The 21,583-nt window shown below is 35.7% G+C and overlaps 4 protein-coding genes across 5 annotated transcripts in view; 1 reads left to right on the top strand and 3 right to left on the bottom strand.

The window, feature by feature from the left end:
- Nucleotides 1–21,583, bottom strand: part of LOC128896240 (heat shock protein Hsp-12.2) — a 140,914-nt gene that overhangs the window by 37,802 nt on the left and 81,529 nt on the right. The window lies entirely within an intron of this gene.
- Nucleotides 291–11,868, bottom strand: LOC128896255 (tetratricopeptide repeat protein 39C-like). Its single transcript, XM_054159487.1, has 18 exons — nt 11,452–11,868; nt 11,302–11,338; nt 10,722–11,218; nt 9,758–9,895; nt 9,449–9,662; nt 8,790–9,000; nt 8,001–8,201; nt 7,493–7,661; nt 6,994–7,192; nt 6,487–6,738; nt 3,142–3,345; nt 2,413–2,516; nt 2,219–2,339; nt 1,809–1,940; nt 1,616–1,731; nt 1,023–1,190; nt 683–775; nt 291–592 (listed from the first exon to the last, which is right to left on the bottom strand). Exons 3-18 carry the CDS (start codon nt 10,875–10,877, stop codon nt 470–472), a joined length of 2,601 nt encoding a protein of 866 aa, XP_054015462.1. The 5' UTR covers nt 10,878–11,218; nt 11,302–11,338; nt 11,452–11,868; the 3' UTR covers nt 291–469.
- LOC128896227 (soluble calcium-activated nucleotidase 1) lies at nt 11,946–13,953 on the bottom strand. Its single transcript, XM_054159445.1, has 4 exons — nt 13,185–13,953; nt 12,905–13,108; nt 12,667–12,824; nt 11,946–12,571 (listed from the first exon to the last, which is right to left on the bottom strand). Exons 1-4 carry the CDS (start codon nt 13,807–13,809, stop codon nt 12,359–12,361), a joined length of 1,200 nt encoding a protein of 399 aa, XP_054015420.1. The 5' UTR covers nt 13,810–13,953; the 3' UTR covers nt 11,946–12,358.
- Nucleotides 14,160–21,583, top strand: part of LOC128896225 (protein rhomboid) — a 427,225-nt gene continuing 419,801 nt past the window's right edge. Inside the window, exons 1-4 of one of the 2 annotated variants that reach the window (XM_054159441.1) lie at nt 14,160–15,705; nt 19,611–19,852; nt 20,843–20,866; nt 20,956–21,120. In XM_054159441.1, the coding sequence (XP_054015416.1) occupies nt 19,673–19,852; nt 20,843–20,866; nt 20,956–21,120 (369 nt within the window). In that variant the 5' untranslated portion in view covers nt 14,160–15,705; nt 19,611–19,672. Of the gene's footprint in view, nt 15,706–19,465; nt 19,853–20,842; nt 20,867–20,955; nt 21,121–21,583 lie in introns of those variants that run through there. The other variant, XM_054159442.1, reaches the window with a different exon arrangement.

Below are 21,583 nucleotides of genomic sequence, written 5' to 3'. Positions count from 1 at the left end.
GTTTAATTTAAAACATCAATTCAAATATTTTTTTTTTTTAGTCAGCAATAGAAAACTATATGTTTCATATGGATTCATAATCTATTTTAAAGATATAGTCTTTTAGTTTAGGCTTGCAAAACAACTATCCTTATTTCAAAACATTACAGGTTCTATGCATGGATAAATTTTTAGATAACTCCAATAGTCACAAATGGTGGTGATAGTAAATATACCGCTTCATCTAATCGATGATAAAACGAACACCAATGAAAGTAATAATAATATGAAATATATATGTCTTTATTTACTATACGTATAAGTATACATAAAATAATATTAATTAATTACACTACGTCGACGAGCGATCTTCAAATTCTCCATGAAGCCAGTCCCTTTGGTCGCAACAGTTTTGCCGAAATTTTTGTTCTCGATTAGCTAGTTAGATATTTAAGATGTTAAATGATTATTTTAAATAATTAAGATAGAATTATCTATTGCTTCGACACAGTCGCCCGTGGATCCGTATTCGATAGATGCAGGTGTATTCGTTGTTACCGCTATTGGAGTGAACCTTTAATTCGACTATTTTGTATGGATTCTTTGGTTTCTTCTACAATAAAAAGAAAGAAAAAACACAAATTGCACAAGTGTTATACAGTATTATACAGTACTGTACCGAGCATGACAAATTTCGATTTACCTGAACATCGAAGTATTGTAGAGGAAGGCCAGTATTGTCGTAAGTAAAATTACCAAAGAAGAAGGGGTTGGTATCTTCCAAGCACTCCAATCCCTGAAAATGCGTAATAAATCCTTGAAGTTTTATTAGAAGTAAGTGAACAATGGTATGAAGGAATAGAGTAAATGATCATATGTCTTAGAAATGTCCAAAATTCTTAAAAATGTTATTTATTTATTTGCATTATTCCTATGGATAAGATTCGTTTATAAATACGAATACTGTGATTTATACATGTACACTGCATTCACCTCACTATTCAAAGCAATATTTTTTAATTGTAATATACGCTGCAATTTACCCAAATGGAAAAGTCTTTGGGAGCAGTGCTTGTTTCTCCCGTGGGTGATATCGTTTCTGGAATGTGTTCGAGACTGATGCCGGAAACATATACGGAACCAAGTAACTGTATGACGACGCTGCCACTGCTGCCTTTGAAGGCCCAGCATTCGCCAGGAAGAACACCAGTCTGTGTAATCAATCATGTTTGATAATATAGAGTCTAAAATACTAGTAACTATGATCACGCATGTCACTAATACAGTGTTTTTGTTTTAGATTGGAGTGCGTAAGACTTCTACACTTAAAATACAAAAATTAATAATTCAGAAACTAGACGAAACGAGTCAAATTAAAAATTTTTTAAATCATTTTCATGCGTCCAGTTCATTTTTAAAATTACACCCACGTGATTCGATACGCCTTAATATAAAAATAGTGTAATAACAAATCAAGACTACATAGTTCAAAGGTTTGGCGTGCCCTAGGTACCACTGATTAGTGGCGCCTTCATTAAATTAATGCCTAAAGCCAGCCTCCGTTGACATAGACTTCATCATTGCAAATTCCTGCGTCTAAGAACCGCAAATAATAATAAAAACGATTTCTAGCAACCTGAATTATAGCTTGAGGCGTGTTTTGCTGTTGGCAAAGGGGAATACCAAACAGTTTCAGTACTGGTGCTCCAGCCGAATACGTTTCCGTGTCCCTCGTGGAGAGGATTGCGCCGCCTAAGTATCCCAAAATAAATAGATCAATTTGTAGCTGACTTATGAAAGGGGAACTTCATTTTTTTTTCCTCATAAACCTGAACTTCCGAGAGCGTAATCAGTCATTCCAGTTTTGTCGGCGTCGTATGTTTGCAATTCACTCCTCACCAAATTTTTCACGCTCTCTGGAGACATAGCCTTTAATAACGCCCTCGTGTGCGTATCCATTCCTGTTTCATATAAATAATCAGTTATGATTATTACGATAAAGAACGAAGGGTATGGTGCTGTGACCAGGGCCGTGACAAGGTAGGAGCTACAGGTGCAAGTATTATACAGGGTGTCCCAAAAATGTTGGAGGTCCTTGAAAGAGGTGGTTCGGGGGGTGATTTGATACAACTTTTTCTGTAATTAAAATGTTGTCCGAGGCTTCGTTAAGGAGATATTAAGAGAAAACCCCGACCTAGACACAGCCCTGGTCGTAACTGATACGTCGTATCTTTTTTACCCTCGGACACTTCGTTTCTTAAATAGAGAATGGCCTCGGACATTTTTGGAATCACGTGTCCAACTTCTTTCAACTTACTCTTTAAATCGTCTCGCGTCTCCATTACGTTCTTTACCTCCATCTAAGGGAACATTGCTTAAAGATACAATTTAAAATATTTATAAACGAGAACAAACAACGGTATACTAATTTACCGAAAGTGTATTCAAGTGCACACGAAGATTCACCAAGTCGGACCTGATTATTTTGAAGGTCTTGCTGGCTGAGTATTTGTCGCACAAGTGAGACACGGACATGGCTGAAATTTGCAGTGGGATGACTTTTATTTCCAATAATCGAGACTTTTTTAAATTTACAAGGTTCTCCATAAACTTGTAATCTTTCATTGATGTCTCTCAACCCATCATTGGAATACACTTCTAGGTTCATCGTCTTTCTGGTTCGACGACCGAAAAATTAAGCATACTTTAGGAATTTTTTTCGAAGTCTATAAAATGAAAAATGATTCCAATCTTGTTTCTATTAATAATACTACTCAGAAAGAATATACAAATGTTTTTGTATAAACTTCGTATAGTTTTTTATAAGCTTTAAACGCGTTTTTATAGAGATGTTTTACATAAGATAAGACATACATCCATTTAAATCACAATTCTTTATTTGAATCTGTAAAAATACGAACTTGTGTAAACATTCGATGTCTAAATGTAACTAAAAGTGTATATCAATAGCATAATACTTTTGATATTTATTTAGCGTACATCGAGACGTTGATTATACACCAATACATAGGTAAACCATGTTAAACGTCAATATTCGTGAAAGGATAAGCAAACATTTCAGACAAAATCTTTCCTAAGTGCAGTGGGTTCCAATGATGGATTAGTTTACAGTTTTAATTTATTAATCAGAGGGAAACGTACCTAACAACGATGTAATGACGCAAAATACAAATGGTTTGATGAGTTTACAGTACCAAGGAGATTGACGAGAGGAATTCAATATAGCGGCTGGACAGGTTCCTCCATTAGCGCAGCAGTGAGTTTGTCGAACGCTCATCGGATCGTCCTCATAATCACAGCTTTGATCTTTTGAAGGACCGAAATAGACACTCTGCAGTTTAGATTCTATATCAAATTTTGTCGAGGTTCTGTCAGCTCGGCCATTAATCGCACGGCTAGTGGCTGAGTTCGGCTGAATGAGCTTCAAAACAAACTTCAGTTTCTTGCTACACCGAGCGAAATCTTGGATGTCTATCACCTTTCTTCAGAGAAAATGAAAATTCATTTTTAGTGCAACTGTTTTCGAATGATTTTTAAGACTGGTTTATGACTTTTAAGCATTTTTCCTCACTGTTATATTTTATTCTTATTCAAACGGAACGAAAGTTTTAAAAGTTTCTCCTTACTTGTTAAGGAGTTTATCAGTAAACGTAGAGTGCAACGTCAACTTTAGTAAATTATGCTTATCTTGATATCAAGATGAAATTTGTTGTTTCCAAAAGATAAACAATATTATTTATAATTATTTTTGTTCATCATTATTCAGGATCTCAAGATTATTTTATTACAATATATAGTACATCGACCTTCGGGTGACTTTGAGAGAAATCAAGATAATGACAGAAACTGAGATTAAAACTTGACATTTTGTTATAATATATCAGTTATGGTCGCATCAATCACTTTATAAAGTTATCAGCGACTCAATTTAATATTATTTATTTCAAAGTTTGTATTAACTGACTATCACGAAATTTGACGCGACTAGTATTATTTTTATCAGGATAAATAAATGCGTCACTAATGTCCCACTTGACAATGGTCCAAGTCAAATGTTTGGAAAAGTTGGGAATGTATCCCTTACTTTGTATTACACTTGACGTATCGTCCAGAAAATACAAGAAGATGGCTTCTGGCGACGACCTAAAGCTCCTCTTTCAAACTGCAAATCGAAGGAGCATTTTATTTCATTATATAGTTCATTGTATATTTTATTGTATAATTGCATAGTCAATATAATTATATAATCTATAATTACATTATATAGTCCGAAATCTATTTAATCGTAGAGACTATATCTTTTCAAGACTAATGAGCTAAAACAATCCTCTTATTCAAAATTTTCAAAAATTGACTCACTTCAGAGCCACAGGTCATCTTCTTGGAGCAGAGCAGTACAATTATAGAAAAAAGTATTTACTCTAATCACTTTCGTAATTATATCTTTAATAGGGCGAAAAGGTTTATGTACATTGTATGTATATGAAGGCTATCGTATTTCTTGTTCTTTTTGTACATTTAAATACGAACAATTGATGTTCTTAAGATTGCTACCATTCGTAGACGGAATGCCAGAACACAGTTGGTACAGTTCTTCGTATTCTAGGAGAACTATATTGTGGTATCGAGTCTTACGTGTTTGCATTTGAATCGATGACGGACTCTTTAGTTGAACTATGCAGACGGAATGATAGAGGACAATATTATCACATTAGGTACGCAGTATACCATCTTAGCATGAGAGTACTATGTGTACCGTGAACAATAAATATAAACATGGTCTCGGAGCTTTCACTTGTTGTCAGTTAAAATTCTTCAGGGATGTATGTATTCTCACGTTGAGCCTGCTCTCGAAGTCGTAATCCCTGTACTGGTTTTGAGCTCTCAGGAGCACTGCTTTCCCTTCCTCGACATTCTGAAATATAGTAAATGAGAAGTACCTAAATACTATGATGATTTATTATATTTATGATGATATCTTCTATATTTTTCTTTTTGTTTTTATATTTGCCAGTTTAATATTATTCAGACTCCAAAGTATTAAGTCTCATAATTTTGCTCAGACTATGAATGTTCTAAGTTAGAAGGATGACAAATTCACAAAGAAGGGATGCATTTCTTTCTGATATTATTAAAATATTCATTTGCAAAGCCAACTGTTTAGCATTTCTATCCTAGATATATAAATAGTATCCTATAATTATAATATCCTATGTTACCCTTGATACTAATATTTACTTGCTTGGAACCGCAAGTTAACTTCCAGCATGCAATTACTACACCAGGATTATATTTCTGGCCAGTACAGCAATAAATAAAACAAATGTTTAAAGACATCTAACAATGATCATAACAATCTATTAGATAGTAGAAATTTCACCCTTTAATTTGAATTTTGTTAGAATCGAATCGGACGAATTTACGCTGAGCTATAACACCTCGAAGTTTCCTATTTTATAGACAATTATAAGAGAAGGACAGACGTAGTGACCTATATACATACAACGTCCTTGCAAGGCCATTCCAATTCCGAGAAATACTAGTAAATTTGTAGTATTTCCTGGAAGGAACACCCTTCTAAATTCCTTGACATTCCTTGACTCCTCAAAATTCTTTGAAAGAGAAACATTTATAGCTTTTTTTCCTTTCGACCGATTTGGATGAAATTTGGTATACAAGGGTTATCGGGGTCGCTGATTCCAAATCTGAACTCAAAATTTAGTGTTAATAATAAAGTATTTGAGACTATTTAATAAAGTGTTTGAAACTATTCTCACATCTTTTGCATGTATAATACCATTAATCTGCTTTCACACACTTAGCCAAGATCTCGTTAACAATTACTCTTGAAGGTGGTAAAGCAATATGATTTATAATAAACATGATATTTCGATAGCAACATAAAATGATGATTTTAATAGAAAATAATCGCTGGGACCATTAGAGAGATGTACCGTGGATCCCAGTTGTCTTCTGTATGTACAATAATCATGTACCATTTTTTATTACTTACATTAGTGGCACAAAGCGCACTACCAAGTTCATAAAGCGCAAATGCGCTGACGTGTTGATCATATGCGTCGTTGGACCGATTACGACGTCTCAAGCAATTTCTGAAGCATTCGATGGATGCATCCTTATCACCGAGGTAGGAATGCGCTGCTCCTTCGATCAAATCGGCTAGCCCAACCATTGGCTCGTCTGATCGATTTCCTTTGCATTCTTAAAATAAAATAACAAGTAAATAATTATTATATATTCTATTATATTATGCAGGGTCTACCCGTTAAGCTATGCCACCATTTTTTAGGTATTTCCGATAGTACAATTAAAACATGTTTTAGACAAATGTTTATAAGTTCTTGATGAGATACATGTTCGTATATTTTTAAATCTGAAAAAATGTGTATACTCAAACTAACAAACATGAATATCTAAACTTGACACGTACAAGGAATTACATTTCACTATCTATCATTTTATTACCTAGAAGTATTCCTCGGAGTGACTCTGGCGAACAGGACGGCATCGCGTTCCATAAATAGAGTAGTTCGTACACCAGCAATCTGTAGTACAGAACAGTATAAGGCTGTCCAGTTTCTTGGTCGACCAGTTTAGGTGCCCGTCGCAAGATGAACGCCCCGAGTTGCGTCTCTCTATTCATTCCGTTGGCGAAATGAAGAATCTTTCGATAAATCGTAGCCAGGATGTCGAACTTGCCGATCGCTCCGTAACAAACTAAGGAACAAAGTCATTCAAAAGTAACTAATGAGAACGAGCGATAAAGTGGAGAAGTGTATACAATAGAACCTCGATTACTGCACCAAAACCTCGTTTACTGCATGGTGTGGACAAGTGAGAGGGGCGGAGGGGGGGGGGGCGATGGGGATGGAATCTGTGTATGGATACTACTCGCTGGATTGGTTACCTTGATTATCGCAGGAGTTCAGCATCAATTTTCTGTAACAATCGAGGTTCTAGTTTATCATTTACCGGTTCCTAAATAAGCATAGAAGCTCTTCGACCATCTAGACTGCTGTCGCAGTTGCGTCAAAGATCGGTAAGCCTCTTCGTAACTGAGGCGAATGAGGTGACACCAAGCAACCTCGTGCAGACACAACAACTTTATCTCCCTTTGATTCGAAGCTTCGACAGCTCTTCCATACGCTTCGAGTGCACCATTCACGTTCGACTGCAATTATAAGATCATCGTTAAAACGATTATTTTTCGCAGTATAATTAATTCTCCCTGAGATCACTTTTGCTGAGTTCGACTTTTAGAATTTTTAAGATCTTGGTGAACTGAGATTGCATATTTGCAGATCAAAGGGGGCAGTTATTTGTATATAACAAGTGGAGAGCAATTGTTTAAGTGAGAAAGCAATAGAATGGGAGACATAAATTTATATGAACAAGATATTAACTAATTAAGCGATTTAATTTAAGAATGTGCAGATTGAGAAGCCATTTCAGAGTTTACAGACATGTTTACCTCGAGCCTCTCTATTCGACCGGTGAAGAAGAGGAAGAGGGCGGAATTGTTGAACTCCGGGCTACATTCAGCAATCAGCTGTTTTGCAGTGTTTACACCGGCTCGCAAGTTGCTTCCATCGAGAGCGAAAAATGGACGCACAATTGTGTGGTACCAAAGCAAAGATAGACTGCAATGAACGATAGGTCAAGTTTACACTTTAATATAAAAAATTAAAAGTGGAATAGCTTTAAAACTGCATTATAAGGGAAAAGTATATGGAGTACTTAGAATGTTAAGGGGGTACTCTTTTTTTCTGGGTCAGAAATAGACTTTTTTTTTATTGCTTAACACCCTTAAAATATTTCAAGCAAACATACACCCTTAAACTACCATAACAAAACTGTTACTAAAAAAAACAGAACCTCAGCGACTCATCCAATATCAGAACTAGAATGAAAGGCGCGTAAATCAATGTTCAATTTACTTTAATTACAGCGATAAGATACAGGTGATCAAGGATACTTACGTGGCAAGAGGAGCACGCATATCTTCGCTGAGACGTGCGTTCATCAGCGCAGCTAGACCAGCTTCTCTATCGCCCTCGAACCCCAAAAAGTGAATCACTTTCAAAAGAGAAGGCGGCAGTAAACTGACACACAGTTGGTAAATTCCATAGCCGAAGCTAACCGCAGACATCAGTCGGGAGACCTCGGTAGGTTCCACAAACCTGCAAAATACGTCACTTTTCCAACCTCTGTTAGTTTTCCAGGAACAGCATTTAAACTCATCATCAACCGAAAACAATAACAGATAAGCAAAATAATTAGTATGCTTTGTTCAGTGTAGCTGAATCGAATCTTAACACTTGTAATTACCAGTCTCTTCAGACACAGTCTAGCTTTTAGAAGAAAATTTTCTTCATTAGGGTATATTAATCTAGGCCGTTGCTAATTTTTTACACAATGTTACTAAGTTTACCGTAAGTCTTATCTGTTTCCTCAAACTGAACACTAAGCAGACAACCAACAACACAGTTAATAAATTCAAAGAACTAAACACTGCGATCGAAAGGCCTGTAAATAAGCTTCTGGTAGATAAAGTGTTAACATTTCAACAGCCACTTAGCTTCTGATGAATATTGACTCTATGCCATCGCAGTCATCGACATGTTTTAGCAATTCGCGCATAAAAAGTGTAGTCTTCGATGTTTTCAAGTAGTAATTCTGACGCGAGTGGCGTTTATTCGGAATAGAAGCAATTTGAAGGGTACCACGATGAGGAGCAAGATATGTTTGTAAGAAGAAACAACAATTACGGTGTCTGTTGTTCGGACGTGATGCCAGTGAGCGAGAAGAACATTGATAGTGAGCTTCGCAGACCTGATGGGGACGTGAATGGCGTCAAGTTGCTGGTTGAACCGTTGCAAGACGGTATAGACCATTCCGAAGAACCTGGACTCTGTGGACTTTGCAGGGAGTAGGAAGAACCGTTACGCGTGGGAGTGCTGCATCTTGTGTCGAATTGCACTGAAAAATCGGGGAAATCGTTTTGTTTCGAAATTAATTCACGGATAATTTCAAAATTTATTCGCAAACATTGCCATGCAGAAATGATTCACATTTATTCGTTGAATTTATATATTCTAGTATATCTTCTACCCTCGGATGGGAATGCGGAATACATATTAAACAATCAAAAGGACGGAAGCATTACTCTGACGTGTAATGGAAATAGGAAACTGATAGAGAAACGTATAAAATAATAACAACAAACTAGATAATTATAAGCAATGATTGTTAAAATAATAATAAATACAAATAAAGTTAATGAGGTAGGATGAGGATGTTCTCTCTTTAAATAAAAGTACAATCATGCCCCTAGACTGTTTCCTTTGTAAATAATATCCATACATAAACGATCGCAGGCAACAGGGCACATGGAAATATTGATAGCATTCGCGGATAATTGTCAAACGCAGTTTCGTACCCGATGAATTAGCACCAAATGTGCGCTGATATAACTGGGAGATTTGCGTGTGCGCGTGTTGATAAACTCGCCAGGCTTTACGTAACATCCAACCACCGCGCACGTAACCAGTGAGTTCTTGTTGTAGTAACGTTAATATCGCCGAGCACACCTGCGAGTCCGCCAGCACTATTTGTCTTTCCAGTCTATCGACATAGTCTTTCTAGAATATTCATTCCTTAATTGGCATTTGCAGATGTACGTCAAGCGTTTCAATTTAAAATAGAAAGAAGAAACATTTCTTCTAAGAGTAATTACGCCTGTTTCGTCCGCCCTGAAGACTCTACTCTTCATGGACTTCAGCCATCCTATGTCGCTCGCGCATTCCCTCTCCATATCCTTCAGAAGCAGAATAGCTTGCTGGAGTTTGTCATCTTCGAATGTCATCAAAGCGTTCTAAAAATTTATGTTAAAATTATTTACTGCTTTGCCTATTTTTAGAACGTGCAGGGTGTTTTAAAAATTGTAAATATAAGAAATCTTAACTGATTAATGGAAGTGATAGTACAAGATTAGTAGAAGAAGGAAAGAAGGCTTGATAAATTCCGTTTTTGAGATATTCAGCTGTTACAAATTATAAGTCACTTGGATAAAACACGAAGAATCATTTTAAGTTATACAATAATGCTAGTCAAAAGATCGCCAATTATCGATATGCGAAGCACGCGTAGAGAATATTTCTTCGAAACTAGTCGCATGGATGGGATAAAATGTTTGTACAACTTCCGTCTGCTTCAGCTGAAGAAACATAAACAGTGATAGTGATGATTCCTGATCATGAATCCGAGCAAGAAATTTGATCAATACCCGAAGCTCTGCGCAATTTAATCGACTGAAACTTTAACAGTACTTTAGAACCTTTTATCATCCAACAGAACACGTAGAAATAAAAATGTTATAATCCAAATGAATATTTCAAGCGAATCTTCATCAACCAAATCGCGTGGGTACAAGTCGTAATAAATATTTTTCGTCTAAATATTTAATTATGCAATTAACACGTTAGCCGTTTATACACCTTATACGGTGGCACGCAATGCAGTATGCGAACGTTATTGCAAAATTCCTTGTTTAAAATAGAATTGCCCGCGTGCGATCAATGTGACCTGAAAACCTTTCTGTATTTCGTACTATCTATAACAAAAATTCAATAGTGACATGATTAACTCTCCTATTATCGCCCTAAGAAATAACCATCATACATTACCCGTTACTCGCGTACCATAAATAAAACGAAGCAGCGACCGGCTTTTATGTGAAAGCTATGCGGGTGTCCAGTAAATAGAGCTTCGGCCTCCTCAGTTTTGTTATTTAAAAGAAGGGAAATCCCCAGTCTGGCGGTGCTCCATTCCTTCGCGTCCTCAGATTTCTTAGCCATGATTCTTTAAGTATTTCTTAACTTTTGTTAACGCAGATGACTATATTTGAAAAAAAGCGGAGAGTACCGTAGTATCTGTGTCGTAGAACACGTGTGCGTTAGGTCTGGATTAGGTACTCGAATTCTCGAAGTTACTTTCAAGAAACAAACAGTGACGGTGTTTTATGTTTCGCACAAACTTAACAAAAATTTCCCCAAGGTTAAAAGCAACGCTATTGCTTTGGGTTGTCGGCGAATTTACGTCACGGTGCTGGGAAGCGCGTTCGGGTTGCCGTATCATCGTGGATAAGCATGGGAAACATTCTTCCCACAACTGTGGCCATTTCCCCCATTATAGTGCTCTGCGGGAAAGGAAAATCAAAGGTGAAATCTTTCGTTGTAATCAAATAAAATGTTTCGTTAGAGAAAAAGGAGCTTTTCCTACTAATGCAATGCACCACTTCCGTCATGGGTATCGGTCACTTTCCACAGGCAGTAAGTTGTACATTTCCATGAAAATGGAAAAATTGAAAAAGTAATTAAAAAAAATGAAAATTTTTTTAATAATTAGCGAATGTTTTGAATATTCACTCACGAGATCGAGTCGAACGCAGCTTTTGAGGTTTTATTTCGATTTAAACTCGAAAATTCTAATTATACTTTTAGTTTAACAATTTCCGCTTTATATTTATTATTATTGGATTATCTTTACTCTAAAAGCAACGTGAGTTTCGTGTCGAGAGTTTTGCGCGATTCGAAGACTAACATGAAAAACTGAACTTTACAATCACTACTTCAAGCGAATTTAATTAAGAAACTGTTTATAATTATTTTGTAAAATTCGATTTCGATATCAACGAAGTGTAATTCTCTCTCTATCTTTCTATGGTGCCACGAGTTGACTAAATCCTCTCGGCGTAGCGCATTGCTGCTGCCACCACTGCCAGCTTTCTGTATATATGTATATTATTGATTTTACACTATATACGTTACGACCCTGAAACCATATTACGCTACCGGAGAAAAGTTCCTCCCATGTGATTTTCCGAGGTGAAAATTTAGAAAAAGGACTGAAATAAAAGAAATAAATCAATCGGAATACTGTTGTATTGCAGACAATGTAATGATTAATGTATAAAATAGCACCATGAGATTTCTATTCCACAATTTTTGTACGATATTGATTCCGGCTAAAATAGCGATTTCCGTCTTACATATTTATAAGTGATTAGCTTCATGACATTTATATGAAGGTATATTACAGCAGTCACGTTTGTTATATAAATAGGTATATAAGTGTGCTACAAAAGTTGACGAACGTTGAAGAACATTCGACGCTTTTGCATTTTAGGGGGAACAATATTCATATCTTTTAGAGATCTGTGCGAAGCAATTTTACACAGACTTCAATGAGATGTTTGATAACAAGATTGTACTATAAAATCTGTACATTTATTTACATAATTTTTTTAAATTAAATAATACTATTCCTAAGCGGAATGTTAAATAAATTCTAGTCCCTCGAACTTTTTATCTACTACTTTAACTTCCGGCATTAAAATTACTCCATCGAGTGTAAATGCCGTGATGTACGTGGCAGTCTGTCCTTGGTATTCTTCGGTTTTGAGAGCCACGATAATCGAGTCTTGAGAGCCTGGTAGAAATTTGAAACTTGAGAAACCTCTAAGTGGAATTAAAGTACCAATTTTGATAACCTGAAAACAAGAATTTATCAATACAAAATTTTATTTTATGACCCAATAAATGCGCTGAGTCACAGTATAAAGATAAAGAAGAGATAAATAAAAACCTTGATATCTACAAAATTTTCATCTGTCATTAATAAAACATTACAACTCATTGTTTCATCTGTAGTCTCATTGTAACGTTCACGAGAACATCGTCTTGGTAGAAAGAACCAACTTTTATGTATATCGCTCCAAGCTCCTGATTCATGAATCACATAACCTATTAAAAAGGTAGTATTTAGTAATTAATTTTCGTAGTCGTATATAAAATAATTGTATGTGAAATGAATAATCGTGTACCCGGATACTCAATATCGATGGCTTGCCTTAATCGTTTATAATTTGAAATCCAATTCAAAGAATGAATTTCACCACGGGGAGATAATACTTTTATCCATAGTGGATTATTGTGTAAAAATTCTCCTGATGGGGTAGTCCATTCTTTGCCCATACTGCCAATGTATAGGTGTTCGTCTTTAACAGTTGCCCATTCAGATTTAAATCCTGGAAATGAATTCATATATTTAATACCAATATTCTCATAGATTAACTAAAACTACAGATGATAAGCTCGACCTACCTTTAGAGTTTTTGCCATTACCATCCATTAATATGACCCAAGGATATGCTTCCTCTCCTTCGATAATGTATACTACTCCAGTACGATCATCGAAAGACAGTAAACGTCCATCAAAGGTAACTAATTCTGACAATTCCATGCCACGTCCTTTCATAGTTAACGATGATGTTAACATATGGTTTCTATCATCCCAAACGATAGAAAGAAAATTCGTGGTAGGATTCCAAAAGAGACTTCCAGTCTTCATGATGCTGTGCCACACATTCTTTTTGTCTAAACTTTTGGAATCATGATCAAGATCGCTCACCATACCTATTCTATAGGTAATTCCATTTGAAGTTCTAATCGGAGTCGATAAAGGGTATGTCTTATTGTACTTGTGATACCGGCACTGAGTTAAATACTCATTCGATGTCGAAGAACGAATACTTCCACGCAACAAAGGAAAGCCGAGTAAAAATAAAGGAACACTCAGTAATACGAAAATTAGTGCCAAATATTGACTCTGAATACGAAAAGTACTGTTGGCAACTCTGTAGACGTGCGGAGTACGTAATGCTTGCCTCCAGTCACGCAAATATGACATGTTGTCTGTATTTCCGTTCTGCATTCGCATCCGTTTCATTTGTTACACTAAAAAAATTAACGTCAAGCTTATGAGCATGTTTAAACTGACAACTAAAGACTTAACCTAACATAACCTAACTTCTTTCGTCGCCATAGTTGACGACGATGAAAGGAAAACGTCGACAAGTGCATTCTGCGCCATCTAAAATGGATTAGAGTTTAAATCATGTTAAGAATAATGTCATACAATATGCCGTCTTTCATAACTTTCTATTTAACATCTAATGAGGTTATTGAGAATTTTCAAAAAGGATACTTTACAAAACATTTAGTGTACTAAGAAATGCAACTTGTAGAAGAATGTGATTATGGAAGAAAGAAAAGGCAGAGGCGTGGATAAGGTATATATTGAATAAATGCTTTACAAAAATTGGATTGAAAAAGTTTTTATTTTTTTGTTAATTAAATCTTCCGTATTGTACAAGTTCTTATATGGGTGATAGTAGGCATAGCGACGTAAGGGGAGTTATCAACAATCATTTCAATATTTCGTTACATTATAGTGGTTCATCTTTACAGCTGTGTTTATTATTCTTGTAGTTAACTCTTCCCAAATTCTATAATATCACAAATAGCATTTCAAATTGATTAACGTCGTTTATGTTTCACATTAAACGTTCTGTGCAAAACTATATTAGAGTGACGATCATTTTAATTGTAAACGCTGTCTATAAAAGATGCTTGTATTCAACTTTTTGGGTTGGCACCGATAGGGTTAATATGGCGGATAAAAATAAGAAACGAGAACGTCGGGAACTTTCTTGTATCGGAAAGGTATCAATTTATACCGTGTCAATAGCGATGCAAGCGGCCGCTTGCATATTCTTGAACGTTGGGGTTGAACGAACGAGTCTGGGGTGAAACGAATCGAGGGGGTGGAAAAGGGGAATCGAGAGGAGGAAGGGAAGCGTACGAGGGTGGCAAAGTACTCGTCAGTCGTGTAACGCGTTTCCCGCCGAGTACATCGGTTATATTGGCAATATATTAAATAGCGGCCGCATTTCCAGTTTCCACGTGTACCTCGCGTGTGTCTTATGAGATCTGATTGCTATTGGCTATCGCAGTTCCGCGGCAACCTGTATTATCGATTGAACGCGTTTTGCGCACGTTGCCGCAGTTACTTGTGGCACCGCGCTACCATTGCACGTACAGTACTACCGTCCCGTTGTTTACGTCCAATCACACACAGATTCAGATCGATTTATCATTTCAAAATTCGCGTCGTCCAGTGTACCATCTCCTGTGTCCTCTGGATTAAAATGCTTGGCGTTTATCGAAGTCACTCCTCGGTACACGCTTGCTGTCAAAATCGCCGTCTAACCGCCATGTTTCATTTCAAATTCTACGTCACGTGCATCGGTGAAAAAGTAAACTCTCTGCCCTTGTCTATTTGTTGACATCGGTAAGGAAACACGCCATTCACGAACAGTATGGCCAACTTGTTGATAGTTTCATGGATTGGCCAAATTGTGACGTGAGATTATTTCTAATATCGTCTCGATGTGTTTCGAGATCACTGATCGATTCTTGATCTGTTTTATCGATGTTGGGTGTTTTCGATTTACAATCTGCCGCCACAACTGGGAAGAAGGGGTCGGTTCTGTTACTGCACGGTGAAAATTAAGAGTAGAAAGGACAGTTGCTTCGAATTACATTCGGTGTTTAGGATAAAAGTATTCGGTATGATTAGTGAAGATATTTTCAAATATACATCATACGTGTGATACTGTCGGATGTGTTGTGCGTGATTTCGTTGAAACGTAATTACTGCGAACCGAAGTTTTCGTGCGATTATGGTGTTACGGTTAACATCATGTGATACTCTCCTTTTTCCGTTCGTGGATGCACACTCATGGAAAGTTACAACGAAATCATCAAATTCCCGGTGTAAAAGGTAAGGTGTAAAATATTACATTACACGAATAGAATTAAATGTTACAGCAATTACGCTCGTTGTACATTTTACGTGTGTGTATTTGATTGTCAGCTCACGATTTGTTTCGATTTTAACCAAAAACGGTACAATAAAATCGCGTTCTCTTGTAATTGTTCAGAGATTAGATATTCTGTCCATTTCTAAAAAATTTCTTTTAATTTTCAATTATTTAACATTTATCGTCAACCCTTTTTACTTATGTTTTTTTTTCTTTATCATTTTCCTGTATTCGGAGACAATTCTGTATTTTTTGTTGAATAATTTTTGTGTAATTCTGCAAACAATAAGATATATTCGACATGCTGTGTTGGAAGTATTGCAAGTACTCTGTTTCATTTATCTACATAGTGATCTATATGGTTGAATAGTCTAGGTAGCAATAGCAATTTAGTGATAATAATACAAGGAACAAATAGTCTAACTATTGTAGAATCAGCGAAATATATGCAGATCTACTATAGGGTTAGGTTAGAAACAATCTTTCAGCTGAAGCTTGCATTTTCTATACAAGATCGGCATATTATTTTACATGTTATCTTTCTTATATTAATCCGTGCGTTACAGACATTAAATCGATCAAATAAAACATACAAATATGTCTCATAACTTATAATACTTATTGTGAAATTTTTCAATTTTTCACATTACAACTGTCATATCTTCCAATATAAATCAACTCTTCAGCATTTAAACCGATTATGTTGCTCTTGTCTACATTTATTACGTATTGGTGAATGCAGACCACATTCTACATAGAATGGTGAAAGTGAGAATGTATTATACAGTAGGGGTAGATCGGGAACTCGGGCATAGGGTTAAAAGGACATCATCTGATCCTGATCTGCAGATGTTTCATCCGAATTTCAATAATCCACGTGACTAAAAAATTTGCAATAACTTCTTTTAATCACAAATTATTTTTTGTTTTTTTTTTTAGTTTAATTTTTGTAGCATAAATTTTGCCTTAGAAATATGTGATAATAATCCTAATTTTCAAGCTAAATTTTTTAAATAATACCTAATATATCTTAAGACACGTGTCCAAGGGAATATGATTATTATAAAATTTTCGCTATTTTAGCTAAAAGTATGGATTTCACAGTGTAGGTTTGAAGGTGCTTAAGCAGTATAAATTGGCGTATAATTATGATTATCAATGAATCTCTCGAGTGCCAGTTATCGAGTTATTATTATTTATTAAAATTGTTGTTGAAGTTAACAGTGCCGGATTTATCGAGATCTGAAGCTAATAGTTAAGAGAACCCTTCTCTCTTTCTAAAATATTTTATGGAAGGCAAATGCTATTTTTCTACAGTATTATTCTCCGTGTAGGCATTTCAAGCGTCTCAGCGTGTGACGAGCATGCGAATTAGTGGCGCTACAGGGCCACTAATAACAGAGTATCGATGAAATTACAAAATAAAGCAAAGTAATTAGATTTTTTAAACAATATAAAACAAGTAATATCTCGTGTAAAGAAGCTACGCGAAGCGAGACTACTTGTATCGGGAGTTGGTCGTATTATGTTTAAAATAAAGTTATCGCTGGCCAACTCTGGCGTCGAATAACGTTCTAGACAGAATAGGATATAGACGGAAGGTAGACTCACCCGTTTCATAGTTCGCTGCAAGGGTCCGAGGTAATCTAATGCCGTGGTAGGGCTAGTTGTAAGAAGACACCAAGGTATTACGTAGGAAGCATCGGCCATGACGTCGTGTCGTCGAACGTTCTTCAAGGTTGTCGACCTTAGGAGCGTCTCGTATAAATGGTCTGCTTGCACGAGACGTAATTGTGCTTAGAAGATGGCGTAGGAGGAGGACGGATAAATGGGATAGGAAAAAGACGGAGCAAGTGTGCGCTTGGGATAGGGGGATGACTTCGTGGGGGTTGGTCGAACGACAGTGCTGAGGGGTGAGTTTCGGTGACGTCGTGCCGAAACGGAGGGTAACGAATGAATGTGGACGGAAAGCAGTTGGAGGGAAAAGGGAAAGTGACTGTATAAGGATGGTATGGGGGCTCGCGTGGGTGCGCTGGTTGCATCGCGGTTATATAGGTTTGCACTTTCTATTAGAACTTATCCTAGCCTGAAAACTGTCGCTATAGTAATGTTTTCAATTCTGAAGTATATTATAATTAGACTGTGAATTTTGTTTTGTTTACAGGGAATTCGATTGTGCAAGAAGCTTCAAAATGCATACAATATATAATAATATAAAAAAATATTGAAAGTGAAGTTCACATTATAATATTTGCAATATTAAATTTTCACTTTTCACTCATTTTCACTTTTAAGATTGAATTTAGTTGAAATATTTCCCCTCGACAAAATACTTCATAAAACTTCTTAAATAGTTCACAAGAGAACAGAATTTAAAAAACTTAGTAACTCATTCATAACCATAAATATGATTAGCGTCAAGGTTTGATTTTATTAAAGACGATAATCTTTGGGTGCTCTTCGGCACAACAGTCTATGTGTGTATAGTGGATGACTAGTCTGTACCCAACCTATCGACGATGTATTGCCATGGAAACGGCACCGTCGTCGCACAGCCGGTATTATGCTGCATACCGCATAGTTCGTACCATGGTAGTACAACGAATTTTCAAGTGAATCACTCTAGCACGTCCTCAAAAATGAAAGTAATCGATATTTTTCGTGTCACCATTTCTAGAATCCGTGAAACATTAGTTCAAATTACTTGGTTGTCTTTATTATCCTATTAGAAAGTAATGAGGAGGGGACATTCGATTTGAATGCATCAGGCTTGGGCCAATTTGATTCGAAATAATTTTAAATATAAAATGATTATTTCCAAAAATATTTCATTAAATAAAATAACACAAATGTATCGTACAAATGAAATAATTTCAAATGTGTTCTGATAAATACTTTATTTACATTTGTTTGCATGGTGTACAAAAATTAATAGAATGATTTTAATTTACGTTAATTAGTATAAAATTATGTTATATGTTAAATATACAACTTTCTATATTCTTTTAAGATGTTTTTTTTTTATTTCATCGCGTCAATCATCGATGACCAACCATAGATTCTTCGTTCACTGTCATATCGATTATCGGTAACCGACAGTTATCCCTTGTACAGTTACGATTAGACTTTGTGGATCCAAGCTTATAAAATTCGACTATAAACGTCATATAATGATAAACTGGGTCACAAATTAAGTATAAAATAGATCGAAGATTCGGTAGGAGCACAAATGAAATATATAATAAATATTGGATGTTGGTGTTGTAGGAACTGTTATACCGACCTCGTAATGCATCGATAGGCTCGTAGTGACCTCTTCGTTTAAGAACGGTGATTCTGAGAACTATATTCGTTTGAACCATCGAATTCGATACAATTACACACACGATCAATATTACTAAGTGGAGATTAAATGGAGATGTGTTTGCAGTAATATTCGTAAATAAAACCGAACTAAACATTATAATTGTATTTTATTTATTTTAAAAGTTTGGTTTTATTAGAAACGATCATTTTTTAATGTTCTTGGTGCACAATTATTTTCCACTCGTAGTTTGTTTTTAACGAGGACCACACGCCTGTAGGGCAAACATAAACAGCCTAACAAGGCACCTTTTTTTCTATGCTCGTTTTACATAATGTCCATATAAATGACTTGTATCATCTGGATATCATAAGATAGTACATTGAACTATAAAAAAGGGAACTGTAACTTTGGTTACTCAATGTAAACAGTGATGACTTCTAATCCTGAATCCGAGCAACGATTTTGATCAATAATCGAGGCATTATTGTTTACTTCGTATATGGTTCCCCATTCTTGGTTTAATTGGATTGGTAGTGATCGTAGAATGTTGTGTTTCAGGAAACGGACGAAAGAAGGTGGAATGAGGAGATTGAAACGGTGACCTCGTGCCACGCGCGGTGATGCTACTGGCAAGCGGTGTTTCGATACCGACCATCGCCGGTACCCTCGAGGAGGAGGACGAATATGCACGTAGCGAGGCGAACAGCGCGCACTACGATGGCTATGTTACCGATCATACGGATCTCGCTTCCGAAATCGATATCGACGAATCCGAGTACAGGCGGGAGCTTCTCAACGATGTACGTACACATACATCTACAGTGGGTGTAGAAAGTATTCGTACACCGATCAATTTCCAAAAAAACTGTGTAAAATTGTAATTTATTAACTTATTTTTTATAAACAATGACATTCTACATATTCTCGGAAATGTCTAAAATAGATAGATTACAAACAAAAATAGCTATTTATGTAAGTTGCGAAATTAACAAGAAAAAAAACAATTAATCGATAGAAATGTTGAAGCAATAAGTATTCGGACAACTGTTTAAAAGTACTTTATTGGAAATTTTATGTTTTCTAATTCGCACGGAGCAATAAACTAATGTGTTTACATTACAAACTCTGCTGTAAATAGTTCGTCATAAGAATCGTCCAAATACTTATTGCTTCTATACTTTCACCCACTTTTCGCATCTTTTTGTTAATTTCACAAATTATATTAACTAGTAAATGTTGTTTGGACTATATCTATCTTAGAGACTTCTGAGAATATGTAAAATATCATTGATTACAAAAAAGAAGTTAAGAAACTACAATTTCACACAAAAGTTTTTTGGGAAATTGATCGGTGTACGAATACATTCTACACCCATTGTACATGTACACACTTGCTACTATTAGGTGTAGAAATTGATTCTGTATCTTTATATTTTTTTTATACTACTCTATCTATACTAATATTATAAAGCGATAAAATTTGTATGTAGGTAATTGATCAAAATTTGATATGTAAAGTTATAATTTCAATATTTTAATATTTCGTATCACATGTTCGTTTAAAGAATCTTTACGTAACAAACTTTTTATACAAATCAGAAACGTTGTTTTAAATAATTGGGTGGTACATAATGTATGAGAGATAAATATTGAGAAATACAACTTCCCATGAATGTTTAAATCTCGTTTTGGGCCATAAAGACACGAGGAGATAACTAAATTGCAAATGTTCCATGGTCCGAGTTGTTTAAAATGATTGCCAGCGTTTATCCGCTTTAATTTGATTACAGAAATGGCGGATGCTGTTTGATAAGGTACGTATAGGTACTTGGCGGCATATGTATTGCCAAAAAATCCCCCTACTCGACGCACGGCTCGAGCGTGACTGATTTCGCTCCTTCAGTTTGATCCGGAGGGTTTTGGCGAGATACCAGTGGAGGATTTTTTGGCGGCTCTGAAAAGTCCCGAATGGAAAGCCGAGATACCCCCGAATAAACGGGATATTCTCCTCACCAGGGCAAAGGAGTCACGTGTTCATGCGGTGACGTTTCAGGATTTCGTCAATGTGGTAAGTGCTCTGCAAATTAAATTATTCTACTTTGGTATAATTCTACGAAGCCAGATTGTTTTGCCTGAAATACTTTACCATATTATTCTGTATAAATTATTACTAAACCATCGCTAAATTTTGGCATGAAATCTATAGAAAATTTGGGAACAAATATTTAGGTAGGCTTATCCTAGACACTTTTATCTGAACCATTTTTTATTCACATAGTTACATATATATCATTCTGGTTTATTTATAATTTATAAAAGGCCTGACCTAAATATATTCGTCTAAAACATGTTTTCATTCAACAAATTATATACATATCTTTTCATTTTATTCTTTTTATATCATTACTAAGATATCATTACTTCAGAACATCAATGTTTTAATCTTAAACCTCACATGAGCAGTAACAACCTCCTATGCTACCAAAAATTTGATTTACGTCAAAGAAAACACAATTTATTAGAATGAAACC

Source organism: Hylaeus anthracinus, unplaced genomic scaffold (assembly GCF_026225885.1).
Source record: "Hylaeus anthracinus isolate JK02 unplaced genomic scaffold, UHH_iyHylAnth1.0_haploid 0, whole genome shotgun sequence".
NCBI classification, from domain to species: Eukaryota; Metazoa; Arthropoda; class Insecta; order Hymenoptera; family Colletidae; genus Hylaeus; species Hylaeus anthracinus.
This window is presented reverse-complemented; position numbering and strand designations above follow the sequence as displayed.

What these genes read in the sequence shown, in the direction of transcription:
- LOC128896227 (XM_054159445.1), bottom strand. Translation starts at nt 13,809, where the DNA reads ATGAAACGGATGCGAATGCAGAACGGAAATACAGACAACATGTCATAT. An exon ending in TAATGGCAAAAACTCTAAAG is followed by an intron (nt 13,109 to 13,184) that starts GTAGGTCGAGCT and finishes ATTCATTTCCAG; the next exon opens with GATTTAAATCTGAATGGGCA. An exon ending in AAAATTTTGTAGATATCAAG is followed by an intron (nt 12,572 to 12,666) that starts GTTTTTATTTAT and finishes TCTTGTTTTCAG; the next exon opens with GTTATCAAAATTGGTACTTT.
- LOC128896255 (XM_054159487.1), bottom strand. Translation starts at nt 10,877, where the DNA reads ATGGCTAAGAAATCTGAGGACGCGAAGGAATGGAGCACCGCCAGACTG. An exon ending in TCAGGGCGGACGAAACAGGC is followed by an intron (nt 9,663 to 9,757) that starts GTAATTACTCTT and finishes TGAATATTCTAG; the next exon opens with AAAGACTATGTCGATAGACT. An exon ending in ACTCCGAGGAATACTTCTAG is followed by an intron (nt 3,346 to 6,486) that starts GTAATAAAATGA and finishes AATTTGATATAG; the next exon opens with AATCTAAACTGCAGAGTGTC.